We start from the raw sequence: 19,084 nt of genomic DNA on the forward strand, positions 1-19,084 counted from the left end.
GTCATCTTTCTTGTCCAAAGTTAGAAATTTACGGTTGAAGGTGTAAAAGTTGAGTGAGTTTCCTTAGCTGGTTGGGATTTTGTCATCAAGGGTGTATGTATTATACAAAATTTTATAATGTGTAATCAAACACAAAACACTGGTAAAGGTAGGTGTTGCATGCAGTGAATAATGTGTCTAATAATGTGTGTATTGTTTGGAGGGTGACTTTCAGTTTCTTAGAAAAGGGTGTGGTGGGCTATATCTTTTTGTCTTCCACAACAAGACAAATTCTTTCATAAAGAAGATTGAGATCTAGAGAGAGAGGAAAAACAAAAACAAAAATATATTGATTTTTTTAATAAAAAAATAAAATAATGAAATAAATAGAGAGAGAGAGAGAGAGAGAGAGAGAGAGGTATAGTATAGGGGTGCGTGTTTTGTTGTGTTTATTTGAAGCATTTTGCCAATTATACAGAAAAGAAAGAAAAGAAAGAGAAAAGGAGAGTTAAAAAGAAGTGAAAGAAGAAGAAAAAAGAAGAGCAAAAAAATACACACAATGTTTGAAGGAGGATCAGTATCTGAGCAACTTCATCAATTCTTAACTCCAAGAACAACTCCACCACCACCAAATTCTAATTCTCTTCCTTTAATTCCTCTTAATTTTGCTCTTCATTCTCCTAATTTCAATTTCCACCCTTTTGATTCTTATAATGCTACTTCTACTGCTCACCATCATCATCAAATTCATCTTCCTCATCATCTTTTGCACCATCAATCTCCGAATCCTCATGGCGACGACAAAAACGACGTCAAGACAACCACTACGGCAGCTGGGAGTAGTTTGCAGGTGGGCGTAGATTTGGAGGTCGGTAGAGAGAACAGCAGATCCATTTTGATGGAGGATCATCATATTATTCATCATGATCAATGGAGCAATGATGAGCTTCTTGCCCTCCTTAGAATCAGATCTAACATTGAAAATTGCTTCCCGAATCCACTTGGGAACATGTTTCAAGGTCATCAAATTCAAACCCCTAAATTAAACAAAATTTTTGGCTTATTATTATTATCACCACTCTTCATCATTTGTTTAATTATGTTCTGTTTTTCTAATTAATTAAGCATACTCTTTGCTCTTTTGCGTTTCTATTTGGTGGGCTAGTTTAATTGAATTGTACTACATAGAGAGAGAAATGATATTATGATATTATGTTTTTTTCTCCTTGGGAAATACAATAATGTGTGAGGTGTATAGTTTTAATATACACTTAAAAGAGTAGGAATAAATGCAGGCATATATGTTGGTTGCATTTAGTTTTATTTTATTTTCTTTAATTTAATTATGGTGGGTGCAGGAAGTTGGGAGAGGTGGGTTTTAGAAGGACTGCAGACAAGTGTAAAGAGAAATTTGAAGAAGAGAGTAGATATTTCAACCACATTAACTACAATAAAAATTGTAGGTTCCTCACTCACGAGCTGAATTATAATCATCATCCAAATCAAGATCAAGATCAAGATCACCTTCTCCTGATTCATGAAGGGAATGGGAAACCAGACGACGGTGGCCCCACCCTCGTTGTGGTACCAGAAGAAGGTGAAGAAGAAAACCAAGATAAAGATGGAGAACTTCATGATGATGACGAAGAAGAAGATTTGAGAAATGACGAAATGAGACCGGGGAGGAATGAGGAAGAACGGAACGAAAGTAGTAGATCAAGTAGTTGCCAGAAGAGTAAGAAGAAGAGGAAAATGATGAGGCAAAAGGAATTTGAATTGTTGAAGGGTTATTGTGAGGAAATAGTGAAGAAAATGATGATACAACAAGAGGAAATTCACTCAACAGCTTTTTACAAGACATGTTGAAGAAGGAAGGAAGAGAAGGTTGCTAAAGAGGAATATTGGAAGAAGGAACAAATGGAAAGACTTCACAAAGAGCTTGAAGTGATGGCCCATGAACAAGCCATTGCAGGTGATAGACAAGCCACAATCATTGAAATTTTGAACCAAATCACCAATTCAACCACTTTAATTTCTTCATCTCATGAATCGCAAAAAAGACTTACAAAATTTACTCCAAAGTTTGAATAATTACAACAACAATAACAATATCCCTAATTCTACTCCTTCTTCCTCATCCTTAATCCAATGCCAAACGTCGTCAAGCCCCAACAAAAAACCACCTCATGAAAATTCAAACTCTTTCACTAGCCAAAATGATCCAATTAAAAAACCCTAAAAACAACCCTTGTTTATCAACCCAAATCCTTGCTCCACAAGACCCAAATTCCTTCATCAATAATCATCCGAACCCTAAAAGTAAAGAGAAATTAGATCATGAGAGTGAAGACTTGGGAAAAAGATGGCCAAGAGATGAAGTGTTGGCTTTAGTAAATGTGAGGTGCAAAATGTACAACAACACCACCACCACCAACAATCAAGATGAAAGCCAAAGTGGTGGAGCGTCGTTAAAAGCTCCATTATGGGAGAGAATCTCACAAGGAATGCTTCAATTGGGTTACAAAAGAAGTGCCAAGAGATGCAAAGAGAAATGGGAAAACATAAACAAGTACTTTAGAAAAACTAAAGATGTCAACAAGAAGAGATCTCTTGACTCAAGAACTTGCCCTTATTTCCACCAACTCTCTACATTGTACAATCAAGGTGGAGGGAATAATAATCCCCTGGAAAACTGCCCCAACGTGTCATCGGAAAACCACTCCGACCACTCCGAAAACCACCTTGCAACTTCGTCCTAGAGAATAATATTTAATTAGCACGGCTCAAATAATAATGTATTTTAAATTTGTATTTGAACCTTTTTTTTAGGGAAGAACATATTTTGCTGATTTTTTTCTTTTTTTCTTTTTTCTTTTTCTTTCTTTCTTTCTTTTCTTTTTGTGGATTAATTTGTGATAAACTTTTTTAGGGGTAGCTTGGATGGTTGGGTTGGGTTGGGTGGCAGTACTACTACTAGTTTGCGGCTATCGTCATCTACGTTCATTTTTGTGTACTTCGTCTGAGCACCGACACAGTGTGAGAAATGAGAACCTAAATTTAATTCAACCAATATGGATTCTTTTTCTTTTTTTAATAAATAAATATATAGCTACTGCCAATTGCATAATATATGTATATATCTTTGCTTCTGCTTTTCAGCGTACATAATTGTTTTGAAATATTCTACTGGTTAATTATTAATCTTTTGGGTTTTGAGACTCCGACCTGGAATAAATAGTTGAGTGGGCTTAATAAGACGTATGTGATTAAAACAATTGTTCTAATCACATATACTTGCTTAATTAACTGTACCCTCTCTCTTACATTATTACTTTTTTCCTCATTTTTCTTGCTTTGTATCTCTAGTTTGGCTTAGGAGACGTATGTTCGTTATATTCCTAACTGATACGTGCCTACATTTTCTATGTTGGCTGCCACACCAACATTCAATAATGTCATCATTTGAAACATCGTCTTGAGGCATGGGATGACCTTCGTCTTCTTGATTGATTGTGTGCTTCGTTTCTTCATTTTTGTATAACTTTATTAAGTAAACATGTCCCATGGGAATTTTGTAAGAGGCATCACCAAAGCATGGAGCATTTAACCAAACAATTTGAAAAGAAAGGTGGGAGGTTTCTAGATGTCCAAGGGAGACCTTCAAGCGACGTTCACAAATTAAAGTTGATCACAACGTGGGGAACATGAAGCCTGAACTTTTAAAATATTCTATAATAAGTACAAACCCAAAATAGTACATTAAATGGGAATGGCCAACTTGATCATAAATAAGGATCATTTTGGTTACTTGTGGGATAAAAAGATTGAAAGATATCTTCATATACTAGTAGATTAACCTTCACCTTCACCTACTAGCTTAAGTGATATTTCAAAATATGTCTTGAGTTTAATTTCTCAAATTAAAAATGATTTCACCTTGAATTTTTTCTTGTTTTAAGTCCGTAAGTGTTTATTATATTGTACTTTATTTTTATCTACTTACTTAAGTTTTTGAGTACATAAGGGTAAATTTAGAAGAATGTCTATTCTTGGGGCAGGGAGAGTGTGCTTAATTTGGTGCCAAAATGATATTATTTTGGTATTAGAGCTTTATATTCTAGATTGAATATAATTTTTCATTATCAAGTATTTTTGTTTTTTATTTTATGGTTATTTTTGTGCATTTCACTGCACATTGGGACTAATAATATAAAACACAAAAACAGTGTCACGTATTTGTTTCATGGTATGAAACTTTCTTATAGATCTAGTTTTGATCAATAACATACATATTAAAATTTGGATTTTTTTAAATCTTTTCTAAAAGCTATGTAATTAATACAGAAATACAGAAATACAAAAGCATCCGCAACACAAGCCGGAGCCGGAGTCAAGGCACAACAAAGGAACCAAAGTAGAAGAAACACATACGAAACTTAACTAGTGCATTCTATTGTTTGGGTCGTGTTAGTGTTAGAAATTGTGGAGCCCAAAACTCTCCAAGCCCATTGCATTTTTATACTTAACCCATAAAACTTCTTTTTGATGGATAAAATTGGAGGTGGTTATCAAAATGAGAAAGCATGAGCAGTGGAAGATCACTGATCATAGCAACAAACAAAGAAATGAAGTTGGCTACAACAATTTTGGAAGAAAATTGAAGTGCCGAGAGCCTCCTGAAGAAGAAAAAAAGCCGATAGATTGAAGGTTTCTATTCTCTTCAACAGTTTAGTGTAAAATGCAGAGTATCTTTTGGATTTTGGGTGTTTCTCTAATTATTTATTCCACAATACCATGTTGTTGTACTAAAAATTAAATAGGTCATTGTTTGATTATTTGAGGAGAGATTTGTAGTGCGAGTTTGAGAGTTATTTGTAATTTTTATTATAGTAGAACTTGTAAAAGACTGGACGTAGAGCCGAGTTGGGGTTAAACTAGTTTTTTTTTTTTTTTTTTTTTTTATGTCGTTCTTTTTTTTCTTCGTTTTATTATTTGCTATTTTATGATTGATTACTTATTTTAACCCAACCAATTTGAGATATAAAAGAAAAAAACTTTTGCCTGAAATTTTAGAAAATCAAGAGGGTAAGAATTAAGTTTTAGTCCGATGTTATTCTTTGATTCAAAATTGTGTTAGATCTGGATTTGCTGATGTTTATACTTCTGATCAATTGTCATTCCTTAGCTTCAAGTAATGTTTATACAATAATTTAGAACCTAATTCTCTTTCGAATTTTGATCTCAGCCTGATGTAAAGGCAAAAAAAAAAAAAAAAACTTCATATATATACCGAGCATAATTAATTTTTGAAGATATATATTCCATAGTTTGTTTTCATATCTTGTCATTTGATTGAATGAAATTTGCTCATTCTTTGAAGTTATTGCTTCTTCCATTTAATACAGTTTCATCATTTGCTTTCTTTCTTGAGCTTGTTTCTTCTTTCATATTTAAGTTATTTGTGTCTATCACTTTATTGCCAACTTTTGCTCATCATAATTTTTTTTATTGAAATCGAAGTCTTTGAGATTATAGGGCATGAACAATTTTCTTGGCATATCCTCCGAAGAACTTAATGGTTATCTATACTTTCAATCGATCAATTATTATGTATAATTACCAATCATGAACTTCAAACCTATGGGGTAGTATTAGTAGCAAACAAGACAGGATCCAACAATAGGGAACCTAAACTAGAATCTCTAATTTATCTATGAAAATCAGTAAAAGAGGGGTGACGAGATAAACTTAAGTGTAAAAAGTAAATTGAGGTAAGCAAGATAGTTTCGAGAGAGAGAGAAAAAAAAGAACATGAGATATCGGGCAAACTGACAAGTAACGTTAGTTAAGACTCTCTTAATAACCAAATTGATTCGTATGTCGATTTCTAAACTAACCATATAGGTGTTATGTAATGTCTACTACTACTTAGTCAATCACATTATGCTTTTGATTGATTAGAACTTTAGACTAATTTGATTTCGTTGTCCATATCTAGATCAAGTAATTAAAGGAACTATCCACAAGAACTAGTGTTAGCTATTTTTGAAATTATTGTTGTCAATAATTAGGTTTATAAATTGATGTAGTGGGTGAGTTTATGATATAAAAGAAGTGAGCTTCAATAAGTTGGCAAAGTTTGTTGGCTAATAAGATTTAGGTGGGATGAGTTTGTTAGATTGAAGTGTGTTTGATTGAGTATGAATGTTGTTGAATTATATGTGTTTTAGATGTTTCCCTTTGTTGTACTCTTGTAGTAATATGTAGTGTGAGTGGCTAGTATGCTAAATTGTTGTTATTATAGTATGTATTGAATTAAAGTTTATAAATACAATTAGTAGTTTAGCATTGCTAGAGGTAGATACAACTTCTATCCTATGGATTTTAAATTTCAATTTCATTTGAGTTTCAATGAATTTTGTTAAAGTTTTCTATTTTATTTAAGTACACTACTAGAAAAATGGGCTTTCTTGACGGTTGCTGTTTTCCTTTCTTGACGTTTTTTGAAAAAAACGTCAAGAAATATTTCATTTTTAATAAAAAAACGTCAAGAATTTTTCTGAAACATCATTCTTGACGTTTATTAAACGTCAAGAAGAAATTAATTTTTTCTTGACGTTTTTAAAACATCAAGAAATATCTATTAATTTTTTGACGTTCTTAAAACGTCAAGAAGCGTATGAATTCGACATGCTTAACGTTTCTTAAACGTCAAGAATTTAAAATTTTACTCGACGTTTTAAAACGTCAAGAAATTTATAAAAAAATCTTTTACGTTTTGAAAAATGTCAAGAAATTTATAAAAAAATCCTTATTGAGGTGTGACTTATTCCATCTGATTTTTTTTTTTTTTATTGAGGTGTGACTTATCTTTTTCAATTGGGGATTTCTTTCCTTTCTTGGATTCATTTATTTAAGGAGAATTATATAGGTTGATCATTTAGGGTTGTTGCTTTTTGTAATTTGGGTGAGCAAGTTTGTAATTTGTGGCCAATTAATTCAGTATTGTGTTCTTGCACTTTGCTAACATGAGTTTTTCATCCATTTGAGTGCAACACCTTGAAGATCATCACGAACTTAGGGGGAGCCTAGGCCATTGTTGTCGAGAAAGGATTCTCAATCTTAGGGGAGCATAATACTCAGCTGCAAAGAAGTTCTTTATCTTAGTGGGATCCTAAGATTCATCGTGAAGGGAGTGCGCTAACTTGAAGAGAAGAAAATAATGTTGAGAGGAGTCTCGCACACTGTCAAAACCCGACGTGTTCAACACTAATATTATCAACTTAGGGGGACCATAAGTGCATTTGAGAGGGAGTCTCACATCTAGGGAAGCCTAAGTGATAAGTTAGTTGAGCTCTACGTAAACTCACTATAGCTGTTGTGTATTACAAATAATGTCACACCCCGTTCCAAGTTTTTCTCTCTAACCTAGATCGTGGTGTAAGTCTACCCTTTAAAAACATTCATTTTCTAATTTAAGATTAGTAAAACACTTTTCAATAAATTCTATAGAAATTTCGATAGTAAAACACTTTTCAATAAATTCTGTAGAAATTTCGACAGCATCTCCCAGAAGTTTAGTTCAGTAGTGCTAGTTATGGGTTGTTGTACGAGATTAGACTTGAAGTTGTATGAACTTTAGTTTATGGTTGTTGTTTATATGTGTATATCAGACTTGTTATGGTTGTTATTAAAAGAAAAATTGCAGAAAAAGAGAAAGAAGAAATCAGAGCCGTGTGAAATTCAAAAGCAATAAAGACAAACCTAGAATATTTAAAAAATGGTCAGTTTCATGAGCTTTTTATTTGTGTTTTATGAGTTGTAAATATTTTAGTGTTAATATTTATGTAAATTAACCTAAGTGTAACTTATAGCACAAGAAAAAATATTTACAAAATGAAATTTTTTTACCAGTCATATGGTAAATATTTTAAAAACGGTCAATTCTACTATTCAGTTTCCTTTCTCATGCTATCAGTGATGACTTCTATCACTAATATCATGCTACCAACTAATATCATGCTACCAATGATGACTTCTATCAATGACAGTTTGTCTAATACGTCAATGTCTTTTTCATGAATTCTATATGATATAAGTATTGATAACATAACCTAAAATCAATAATTTATTTCTAACAAAAGTTGCAACTATATTAATTTCCTTTATACTATTAGCAATAAAAGCTACCATATGGATAGTATGATTCAAAGTTATTACCGATAGCATGCCAATCTGATCTCTTTTCTTTGTCCATTTATGCTAAAAACAAACAACCACAATAACACTTTGTAGTAGCATTACCTTCATATCATTGATATATAATAGCCTATTATGGATATTGCTCATAGATACTATCAGTGATATTATTCTATTGCTATCACTGATAGATATTATTAGTGATCACAATAGAATAATATCATTAATAGTAGTAACCAAAAATATCAATTAATAGCCTAATTAAACCTCATCAATTTAAAATTGATATGTTTTATCAAGGAGATATCACTTATAAATTAAAAAATATTCTTCTAATGATATCGCTCATACTTGCTATCAAGCGATATTCTTCTAATTCAATCATTGATAGATAATGTTAGTGATATCATTTTACGTTGATAGAAATGTAGTAAAAATACTTATATTAGCTTTCAGGAATATCAATTGATAATAACATCATTGATAGAAGATATCAGTGATAGCAACTGATACTCATTTCTCTAATAGAAAGCTATTACTGATAGCAACTTAACTATAGCAATTGATACCATATTTCTCAAATTGAAAAGTTACTCTACCCTTCAGTGGCTATCATTGATAAAAACCATCGCGGATAGTTGTTATCAATTATATCAACTAATAACATATTTCTCAAATTAAAAATTATCATTTATAGCATCTACCAATGATAGTAAGGTAAAACAGTCATCAATTGCTATCCGTTTGTTTTTACATCCCAACTCAATAGTACTCTTTTTTCCGTTTGTTTCGTCTTTTCTTTTTTCTTCAAGTTATGTAGTAATAAAGATGGTTAGAAAACAATAAATTAGAGAAAGAGTGTAAGTTTAGGTTACATTTCAACATTTATTTAAATTATAGGTTAATACTTTTTTAAATTTGTATTGTCTATATACAAAATAACACATCAGCTTGTTGTTGGTATTTTACCAATGCCACGTCAAATTTCTAATTAGGAGATTCTTCAACCTGTATATTTAGTTAGTCTGTGCTTGGATTGGAATGCTGGGTTGATTAATTTAAATCTTAAAATAATAATTGTATCGATTTAAATCCTAAACTTCGCCGGGTGTATCAATTTAAACCCCAATTAAACTAATAATAGTATCGATTTGAACATTGCACTTCAATTAGTTCATCATTCACCTCCTCTTCAACTTCTTCCCCCCCTCTTCCTCCCCTTACCACCATGCAAACGTTTAACACCAAACATCTTTACCAACACATTTTTCAATGTCCATCACTCAAGCAAAATGAAATAAATTGTCCGACATAGAAGATAGGTGCTAATTTAACTATTTCCATTAAATGTTCACCATCATATTCGATTAATATATATACATATACATAAGCGTTCTGTAACTGTGTGCTTGCTTGCCAATATTTTCCTTCGCTGCCTTCGGGGGACATAAAAAAAATATATTCGAGTTTTAATTTGTGCAACTTTAGTTCAATGAGTTATTTAGATGAGAAAAAAATGATAATGACATAGGAAAAGTCCTATTATGACTTTGTTCTCAACTGTTTGTATTTTAGTATCTATGTTTTTTTATCAATCTTTTTTATTTTAATATATTTTCTTTTTCAACTTTGAAGTGCATTTTGTACTTCAAAAATATATGGTGAACCTTTGGGTTGTGTTTGGTTTATAATTCACATATTTTGTATTCCTATCTCACTTAGTGGTCTTTAATTTGTACTTTGACAACATCGTGAACCTATGGATACTGTTTGGTTTATAGTTCACATATTTTGTATTCCTATCTCACTAAGTGGTCTTTGATTTTGTACTTCGATAATATCATGAACCTTTTGGTTGTGTTTGGTTTATAATTCACATATTTTGTATTTGTATCTCATTGGGTGATCTTTGATTTTCAATTCCTATACTCTATATGATAATTTCTCTTGTCGCTTCTAACGTTTTATTCCCTTGCTACATCTATTGGTTCAACCTAATTGATTTAGTTAAGGGATGATTGTGCTTGGTGGGGAAAGAGAGTTGTGTTTGGAGAGTGGTAAGGGTGAAGTGGCATTGTGGGTCTTGGTGGGAATCAAAGATAGGCTTTCTTTTCCTTTACCCAATCAATGATGAAGTTTTAACTTTGAACAAAAATAGTTAGCTTCTAATTTACTTAGAGTTTAGTTTTAAAATGTTGTTATCTTCTTTGTTTCTTTGTTCCCTATCCATCCCTAACATACTTTTAGTATTCATCACTACCAATCATTGTCATATCCCTTGTTCTTTTTGTTTTGTTTTTTTTTTGTTTTTTTTTTTTTTTTGATATTTTGCTTATGTACTCTATTATTGTGATTATGACATATCTTTGCCCTATCTCGTACCCCTCTTTCTAGGAAACTTTACTCCATGCTCATATTTTGATTGTGTACCTATTTCGATTCTACCATATCTAAAATATTTTCTTTCACCTTATCTCTTATACCTTCTTTATATGAAACTTTATGCCATATTCTAGGGAATACTTGGTAGGTACTGTATGTCAAGAATTTTGTGTCAAAATCATTGGCTTTCACTTATTTTGTATCTCACTAATTATGACCTAATTTGTAAGACTATACGCGACGATGGTGGTTCGGACGAGAAGAAGAACTAAGCAGCAAAGGGACCAAGCAAAGAACCACCATCACAAGATAGGCTCATTTCGCCTTAGATTGATGACCTCATTACCCACGCAGGAAAGTTGGCGAATGATTTTACCTCATCGCCCAATCTAAATCTAGGATAAATGTTCGACAGAGACATGTGACATTTTAATACTGGACCACCTTTTGCCACTGATAGTAGTAATCAATCCAGCATGGGAAGACTGCACCTAAAAGGGGCTAAAATAGTAGGATTTTAGTCAGTCTAAGTTTGTTTTCCTGCCAAAAGTTTCCTTAGGTGAGAGAGATTTGAAGAATCTTGAGACCTCTGGCAACCCAAAATCAACCCGAATTTGGCAAGAGCCTGCAAGCAAGTGCAGAAATGAAAACTTGGAGTTGAAAGACCAAACGTAGGAAATAACTATTTGTGACTGTGAATCGTTATTTTTTCTAGTAAAAGAATTTCAAGTTTTTGATTAACACTATGAATGTGTTTCCTAAAAGATTTAAGCTATATATATGTCCCCTCCCCCCTCCTCAAGTTCTTGTAATAATACCCCATCGTATCACTAGAATAAATATGGCCTATAATGTCAGTTGGAAAAAATGAAAACGAACATTTAATGTCAGTTTCAAACCGACATCAAAGATGAAGGTATACTGTTGGTTTTAAACCGACATTAAAAACACTCTTCTATAGAAACTGACATTAAAGGCATATCAAAATAATTTTAATTTTTTTTTCAAATTTGTTTCCCTCCCTTCCAAATTTTATTTCTCACTTTGTCTCATAATATGTAAATGATATAAATTTTGTATCCCTCCCTCCCTTCCAAACTCTAAGTCTCTTTTTTCCTTTCCATCTTTCTTTCCCATTGAAGCTCCATCACGATCTTCTTCTCTATTGGTGCCATGATACTCATCTTCGTTCATTTTCTGTCTCTTCACAACTCTAATCTTTAATCTCTATTGCTCACAATCGTCGCAGATGTTCAAGCTCCATTGTTTACCTCTGTCAACTCTGTTCCAACTTAGATCTAGTTTAAAGCCCTGTAGTGGTTAGATAGGAAAGCTCTTGCATGTAGTTTGCTTGTAAAATGATTTTTTGCAAAGATGAAAGGACTCTTTATTTTGAAATATACGAATTAATTTTGTAATTGTGAATTACAAAATAATCCAAGAACTTCTTTTACTCTCAACAACAAAAGATCTAAAGGTTAGATTCTTCCTAAAAAAGTATTATCTCTCTCTATTTTTTTCCACCATTTCGAGTCCCACAAGTTGGTTCCAAGTTTTGAGAATAGCAGGTCAACACTAGTGGTAGTCTCGACTTGAGATCGTGAGGAGATTACAAGAAGAGAAAAGAATCAAATGTGAGTTTTTCTTTTAACCCAATCTTTGTTTATATTAAGGATATTATGCATGTTGATTACTAAATTTTGTTCAGTTGCAATTAGAGTAAAATTTGATCATTATTCTGCTATGCATGTCTACCATTTCCATCAACAAAAAGAGACGACAGAAGAATGAGAGTGAATACAAGTTAGGGGGAATGGAAAATGGAACCTTCACTACTCAAAAGTTAAGCTCTCACTTCCACAACTTATCGGAGAAGAGAAAGAAACTCTTTATAGCCAGCAAAAAGGCTATTCCTTTTTGCCCTTCTCTCTAAGTTTTGGTCCATTCAATCCTCCTCACAACATCAATTTTATTATTATTTAGCTCATTTAAGTGTGCTTATTAAGGTGAAGATGGAGTCCTTTTATAGATAGCTTTAAGAGGAAAATTTTTATTCTTTTAAGCATGTCAGCACCGCACGGTGAAAGGTTTCTATCGCTAGTCACATCATCTCGAACTGCCATTTTTGTCTCCTAGTGAACTGCTTTTCTTGTTGTGATTTGGTCTTCTCGCCTAGAAATGTTAGTGTCAACTGAAATCTTTATTGTGTAGTGTCGGCGCGAGTTCCCTTGTGATTCACTAACTCACTCATCATTAATCCTAGGACCCTGTAATTATGGTAAAACAGGTGTGAAAGCTAAATAAAATCTATTTCTAAGTAGTTATGCATTGTCAATATAAACTATGTGTTTTGATAGACTTCTTCCCTATTTTGGCCTCATTGTTCTAACAAAAGAGGCTATAATAACTTTTTTTTCTACAAGTTATCAACAGACAAATCCTAAACATAAACGAAACTAAATTAATAGTTTTTTCATTCAAACATCCTAGTATTTAACTTAGGTCTCAAACTTACCCCACGGTTAAGGTTGAAACCAAAACAACCTTGAATGGAAACAATTTCCTCACAGATTAATCATTCCTCAAGTTAGCCAAAAACCTTAAAAGAACAAAAATCCAACTTAATTCCACACTTTAAATTATTTAAGATCCAAATGGTTTTTATTTTGCCATATCAAACTCAATAAAAAACTTACCAAGATACTATATGGCTCCAATGGCTTAAGGAAAATGAGGCAACAGGCTTGGCTTGCTAAATGGCTTAGAATGGGAATGATTGGCTTGGCAAGGAGACAGATCAACTCGAAAAGGAACACGACTCAAACTTGGCTGCATGACAGGTAGTGGCTCGCGCATGAGATGGTCGACTCAATTTAGGGTTCTTGACCTACGAACGTGAAAATGGCCAATAGGGACATTGACGACGCTGCTCGGAGGAGACGAGTCGTTCAGCGGCAGACGAAGATGAAACCAACAATGGGTTTTCCTAACGAAACAAAGGGCGCAGGCGAAACACGAAAGCTTGACGGAAAATGATGGAGTGGGGTGAAGAAACGACTCAAAATGTCTAACAAAGATAATGTATGTGAATCACGCAGAGATGGGCTTCGTCGAAGAGTGATCAGAGACGACAGTGAAGAACAGTGAAAGAGGCGGCAACTAGTTTTGTTTTGTTTTTTTTTTTTTTTTTTGAAGAAGAAGAAGAAGAAGATGAAAAATAAGGGGGAATTGACAAAAATAGGCCAAAAATGGGATAGATAAAGATTTTAGGATTGATTGTAAAAAAGTTGACATTTAGGACAAATTGGAGGTGAAATGACGAAAATACCCTCATTTCATATTAAACATTTCAATTTAAGAACCTGCGAGATGTCTGCGAGATGTTTACGAGATGTCTACCAGATGTTTGCGAGATAAAATAATAATAATAAATTGTTTTAATTGTTTTATTTTTTTTTTAAATCCGAATATGAATTGTGTTATACGTATATATATTTGCATCTTAAATGTATAAATCAAATATTAATTTTTATTGTTTCAAGTTTATTTATGGTTGATTTAAGGTTGTTTTAGAGATGTTTCAAATGATGTTAGCAATTTATTATTATTATTATTTTATCTCGCAAACATCTGGTAGACATCTCGCAAACATCTCGTAGTCATCTCGCAGACATCTCGCAGGTTCTTAAATTGAAATGTTTAATCTGAAATAAGGGTATTTTCGTCATTTCACCTTCAATTTGTCCTAAATGTCAACTTTTTCACAATCAATCCTAAAAGTCTTTATCTACTCCATTTTTTGCCTATTTTTGTCAATTCCCCAAAAATAAGTTGCATGCAAAACGAGGTCTATTTAATATAATAATAATAACTATATTATTATTTCCCTTTTTTCTTTTCCTTTTTCAAAATAACAAATCAAATTTTCTCTCTTCATTTAATTCCCTATCAAATACAACTTTCTCTTTTCTCCAAATAATAAAATACACTCCTCAAATAATTATATTATCTAAATATAATTATTTTCATTCCAAAAATGTATTTAATTATATACATCTATATATATAATTATTCTTTAATTCATTCAAATTCATCGTCAATTTAATCAATCCAAAATCAACCAACTTAAAATCAAAACTTTAATGACACCAAAAATTCAAAATCTTCAAATTAATTAAATATTCTTCAAATTAATTAAATATTCTTCCAATAAATATAATTAATCTTAATTTCTACATAATCAAATAATTTTGCACAAATATCTCAAAATAACTTCCGAACAATTCTAACATAATTAAATTAAACTAAGATAATTAAGTTTAAAATTATCTTAATTTTATTTAATTATGTTTTTGAGTTTATTTGGTGTTATTTTGAGTTATTTGAAAGAGAAAATTTAGTTCTATTGGAATTGGAATTAATGAAATATTTGTTTGAGTGAATATTTAATTAATTAGTGAATTTAAGTGTTAGAATTATGGTTAATTATATATATTTAAATATAATTTTATGAAAAGGGTAAAGATGAATTTATTTGTGAAAAAATAATTATGATAGAAGATAATTAATTATTTTGGAAAAAGATAAATATTGATTGATGAGAGAGGTTGATATGATTTGGTAAATGAGGCAAGAGAATGAATAAGATTTATTTAACATAAAATTTGATAATTGAATATAATTATTGGGGAAAATATAACATCTTAAATTTGTATGAAGCTTTTATTAATTATTTTAAATTATTTGGGAGTTATCTTCTGGTTTAGAGTTAAAATTGAATTTTTGAATTAAGATATTTCAAGTTGAAATTTATGAAATTTTAAAATAAATGATTTAATGGAAAAAAATTGGTTAATTAAACAAATTGAGGTTTTGAGTTGATTTGGATCGTTGAAAGTAAAAGTTGGTTTTGGTAGAGTTAGAATTAATTAAGTATATATGTGTGTGAGTACGTATATTTAATTAAGAATTTGGGTTTTTGGTGGAACGTGATATTAATTATTTGGTTTTGTATAAATAATTAATATGAAAAAGTGAAATTAATTATATGATGAAATATGAGGGAAATTTTCAAAAATAACAAATTTTACAAAATATTTACAACCTATAGCAAATTATATCATTGATATGCTATAGTGATAGAAAACTATCATTAATAGAATCCAAAATTTTGTTATAGCTTGTAATATTTTAATTTATTTTTCTATTTTAAAAATGCCTCAAAATATAATTATAATTGTTGAAAAGTAAGATAATCAATCAGATGATTGATTTGGATTTGATAAGAAAAATTCGAATTAAATAAAGGTTAAATTTCATAAATATAACAAAACATACAAATATTTATGGTCGTGTAACAAAATAAAAAAATCCATAAAGTCAACAATTTTGTTAAAAATATTTCAGGCTTGTCTTTCCTTTCCATCTTCTCTATTCTCTTCTACAATTTTTCTTTTTATATTTTCTTTGAAATCTTAGTTTTTTTTCTAAATGTTATTTGATTCAAAATTGTATACCAAATATAAAATATTTAGGTCGTCAAATGTAAACGATTGTATACCAAAGAAGCTTGAGTAGTCAAATCTACACAATCGTGTAACCAAAACTAAATGATCTTGATATAATATCGTTTATCAAATATATTATATGCATGAGTGACCAATTAATCGTTTATTGATCGGGACATTTTTAATATTTTCCATTTTTAATATTTTCAAGTTTACTACCTCATTCCTTCTATTTTCTCATTTATTACTCCAGTTTCTTCCCTTAATCTTTTCATTTCCCAATATAATTCTTCCATTTTTCAATATAATTCGTCCCTCTCTTCTCTTTCCTAATTTATTCGTCGGTCCAAATTAATATATTTCTCTTCTTTCTTATTTCTTTTATTTCTCAAACAAATTAATCCACTTCTCTTATTCTTCATTTTCTTTGTGTCAAACGAATTAGTTCTCTTCTTTAGTATGTTGTTTATCGTTCTCATGAAGAAAAAAATTAATAAATGAAAGAAAAAATATTAAAAATGAAAGAAAAATAAAAACAACACAATACAATTTTTTATTATATAGGATTGATGATACAAACTTAAAATACAAATTTTGTGTTGTATTCTATTTACGGTACAATTTGAAGAAACATATTAACATAAATGAAAAAATAATAATACAATTTGTTTGTATTGTGTATTGTGTGTACGGTCCATTTTTTTTTATACAAAATCAATTTAAAAATTAATACATATTTGTTGGGTTAAATATAAATATTATTTAATACAATTTTTCGTCGTTTTAGAAAACCGTACAAACAAAATAAATAAGTTTAGACAAATGCAAAAAAAAAAAAAATACAATTTTTGTTTGTATTTGGTTTACATAAAACATTCAATAAGTATTTCTTATACATTATAATAATCCCTCCTAATCTTTTAACTTAATCATTCCCCAAACAAGGATTATAAATAATCTTCATATTCCTTTCACTTAATCATTCCCCAAACAAGGATTATAATAATCATTTCCTCCATTTAATCTCCTATTTTTCTTATTTCTTTTTTCCGTGAAAGGGCCCTTCATTCCTATGTCAACCCTTTATCAATCTTTCTTTTAATCATTTCTCTTATTTATAACTAACTCATTTAAGTTTAAATATTATTTAATCTATTTTTTATCTATATTTATAATTTCTACACTTATGAGTTTTTTTTGTTAATTTTAATATTTCTATTTAAAAAATGTAACATGTTTTTAAGTTATGAATTTGGTACCATTACATGAATTTAATATTAATATTTTTATTTAAAAAACACTTGACCCGTTTTTTTTTATCCCGCACTACGAAAACTAGAACGATTTGGAAAATTAAATATATGAAATTAATTATTCAAAATTAATAAGTTACTCGTACGTAAAGAAAGTTCAAAATGGACGTTATATTTGAAGAAATTATTGAAAATTATGGTGTCAATCATTAGTTTAAATCAATTGTTAAATATACGTAACTTGTGTATTGCACTAAGAATATCAATTAAAAAAAATTTTATAATTTATTCGCATATAACGACCCAATATTAAAAAATGTTGAAAATGGACGTCGTATTTGAAGAAATTACTGAAAATTGTTTTATGAAAACGATGATGATTTGGTAGATTAAATATATATAATTTGTGTATTGGAGTTAGAATACGATTTAAAAAAAAAAAAAATTATTAGCACGAAACGCTAGCATTAAAAAGGTTGAAATGAACATTGTATTTAAGAAAACTAATAGAACTTGTTTTACGAAAAATATGAAAATTTGATAAATTAAATATTCGATTATTTGTGTATTGGATTTAGAATATGAATTTTTAAAAATAATCATTCTCATATCATCATTCTCATATAATCATTTTCCAAACTATTATAATTACACTACCTATTATAATCTTTTTCCCAAACGCATATTATCATAACACTACCAATAATAAACCTCTCCCCAAAAACATATTATCATAACATAGAATTATCATAATTTTTTTTTTCATAACTCTTTCCCTCCCCAAACGCATTCTCAAGGTTTCGTACCTCTAAAAGGAAAATGAAATAATAATGATAAATATTATTATTGTTATTAGAATTTATAAATGACATTGGAATGCTTAAGTCAATAAGAAAAGAAAAAAGAAAAGATTCTTCATCCTTCTTCCCCAAGATAACCCTAGTCGTCACCGTTATTCCTATTGGATCAAAGATGTTTGCGGCTGCCCTTTACTGTCGCCGCTCACCGGTTTTTGTTAAGATTGGTTACTTAGGTGAGTGTTTTGAATCTTTATTGTGGGATTTTAATACCCATTAAAGGTTAATTAAAACTCTAAATTAAGTATTATTATTAAAATTGATTTTGGTTGCATGCCTTTAGAAAGTCCTTTGTCAAAGTTTGAGATTCTAAGTGGTTAATTTTTTCACAAGGTTAAGAGAATTTTTCAACCTCTATTTGGGTAAAGGTGTGTTTGCAATACATTTTCAAGTGATTAATTCAAAAAAATATGTCATTTTAGAAAAAATAAAGTGTTTCGAAAACATCCAAAATTGTTTTTAAGTGCATTTTAAACAATAATTTTCATCAAAAGAGTTTAAATAAAAATGAATTTCTTGAAAAATATTTTTTTCTTAAGTCAATCCAAATGGATCCTAAATTTGGTAAGATAAGGTAATTAAATTGGTAATTTGTTGGCAAAAATTGTTAATTTAATTTGGATATAACTCGGTTTTTCTTAAAGTATTTATTGGCGAGAATTTAGGTTGAATTAGTTTCCATCTCAATTTTGAGTTATTAATTTGAGAGAATTTTGGATGATAGTCCATTGTTAATTTTATTGATTAAGATACTGAATTTTTCTTTTATGATTAGGGTCGAATTAATTGGAGAATTTTTACTGTCAGCTAAGGAATTTTTGTTGGCTAATATCTCAGGTAAGAGATTCTACTACTGAATCTTCGAACTAAATTTAAGAGTCACATGTATTTTGTGATTATGCATTGA

The 19,084-nt window shown here is 30.2% G+C and overlaps 1 protein-coding gene across 1 annotated transcript; it reads left to right on the forward strand.

The window, feature by feature from the left end:
- The first annotated feature begins 386 nt into the window (after window positions 1–386).
- LOC116401778 (trihelix transcription factor GTL2-like) lies at window positions 387–2,196 on the forward strand. Its single transcript, XM_031880296.1, has 2 exons — window positions 387–998; window positions 1,338–2,196. The coding sequence occupies exons 1-2, from the start codon at window positions 539–541 to the stop codon at window positions 1,460–1,462; spliced, it is 585 nt and encodes a 194-aa protein (XP_031736156.1). The 5' UTR covers window positions 387–538; the 3' UTR covers window positions 1,463–2,196.
- Window positions 2,197–19,084: the final 16,888 nt, after the last annotated feature.

Source organism: Cucumis sativus, chromosome 1 (genome assembly GCF_000004075.3).
Source record: "Cucumis sativus cultivar 9930 chromosome 1, Cucumber_9930_V3, whole genome shotgun sequence".
Taxonomy (NCBI): domain Eukaryota; kingdom Viridiplantae; phylum Streptophyta; class Magnoliopsida; order Cucurbitales; family Cucurbitaceae; genus Cucumis; species Cucumis sativus.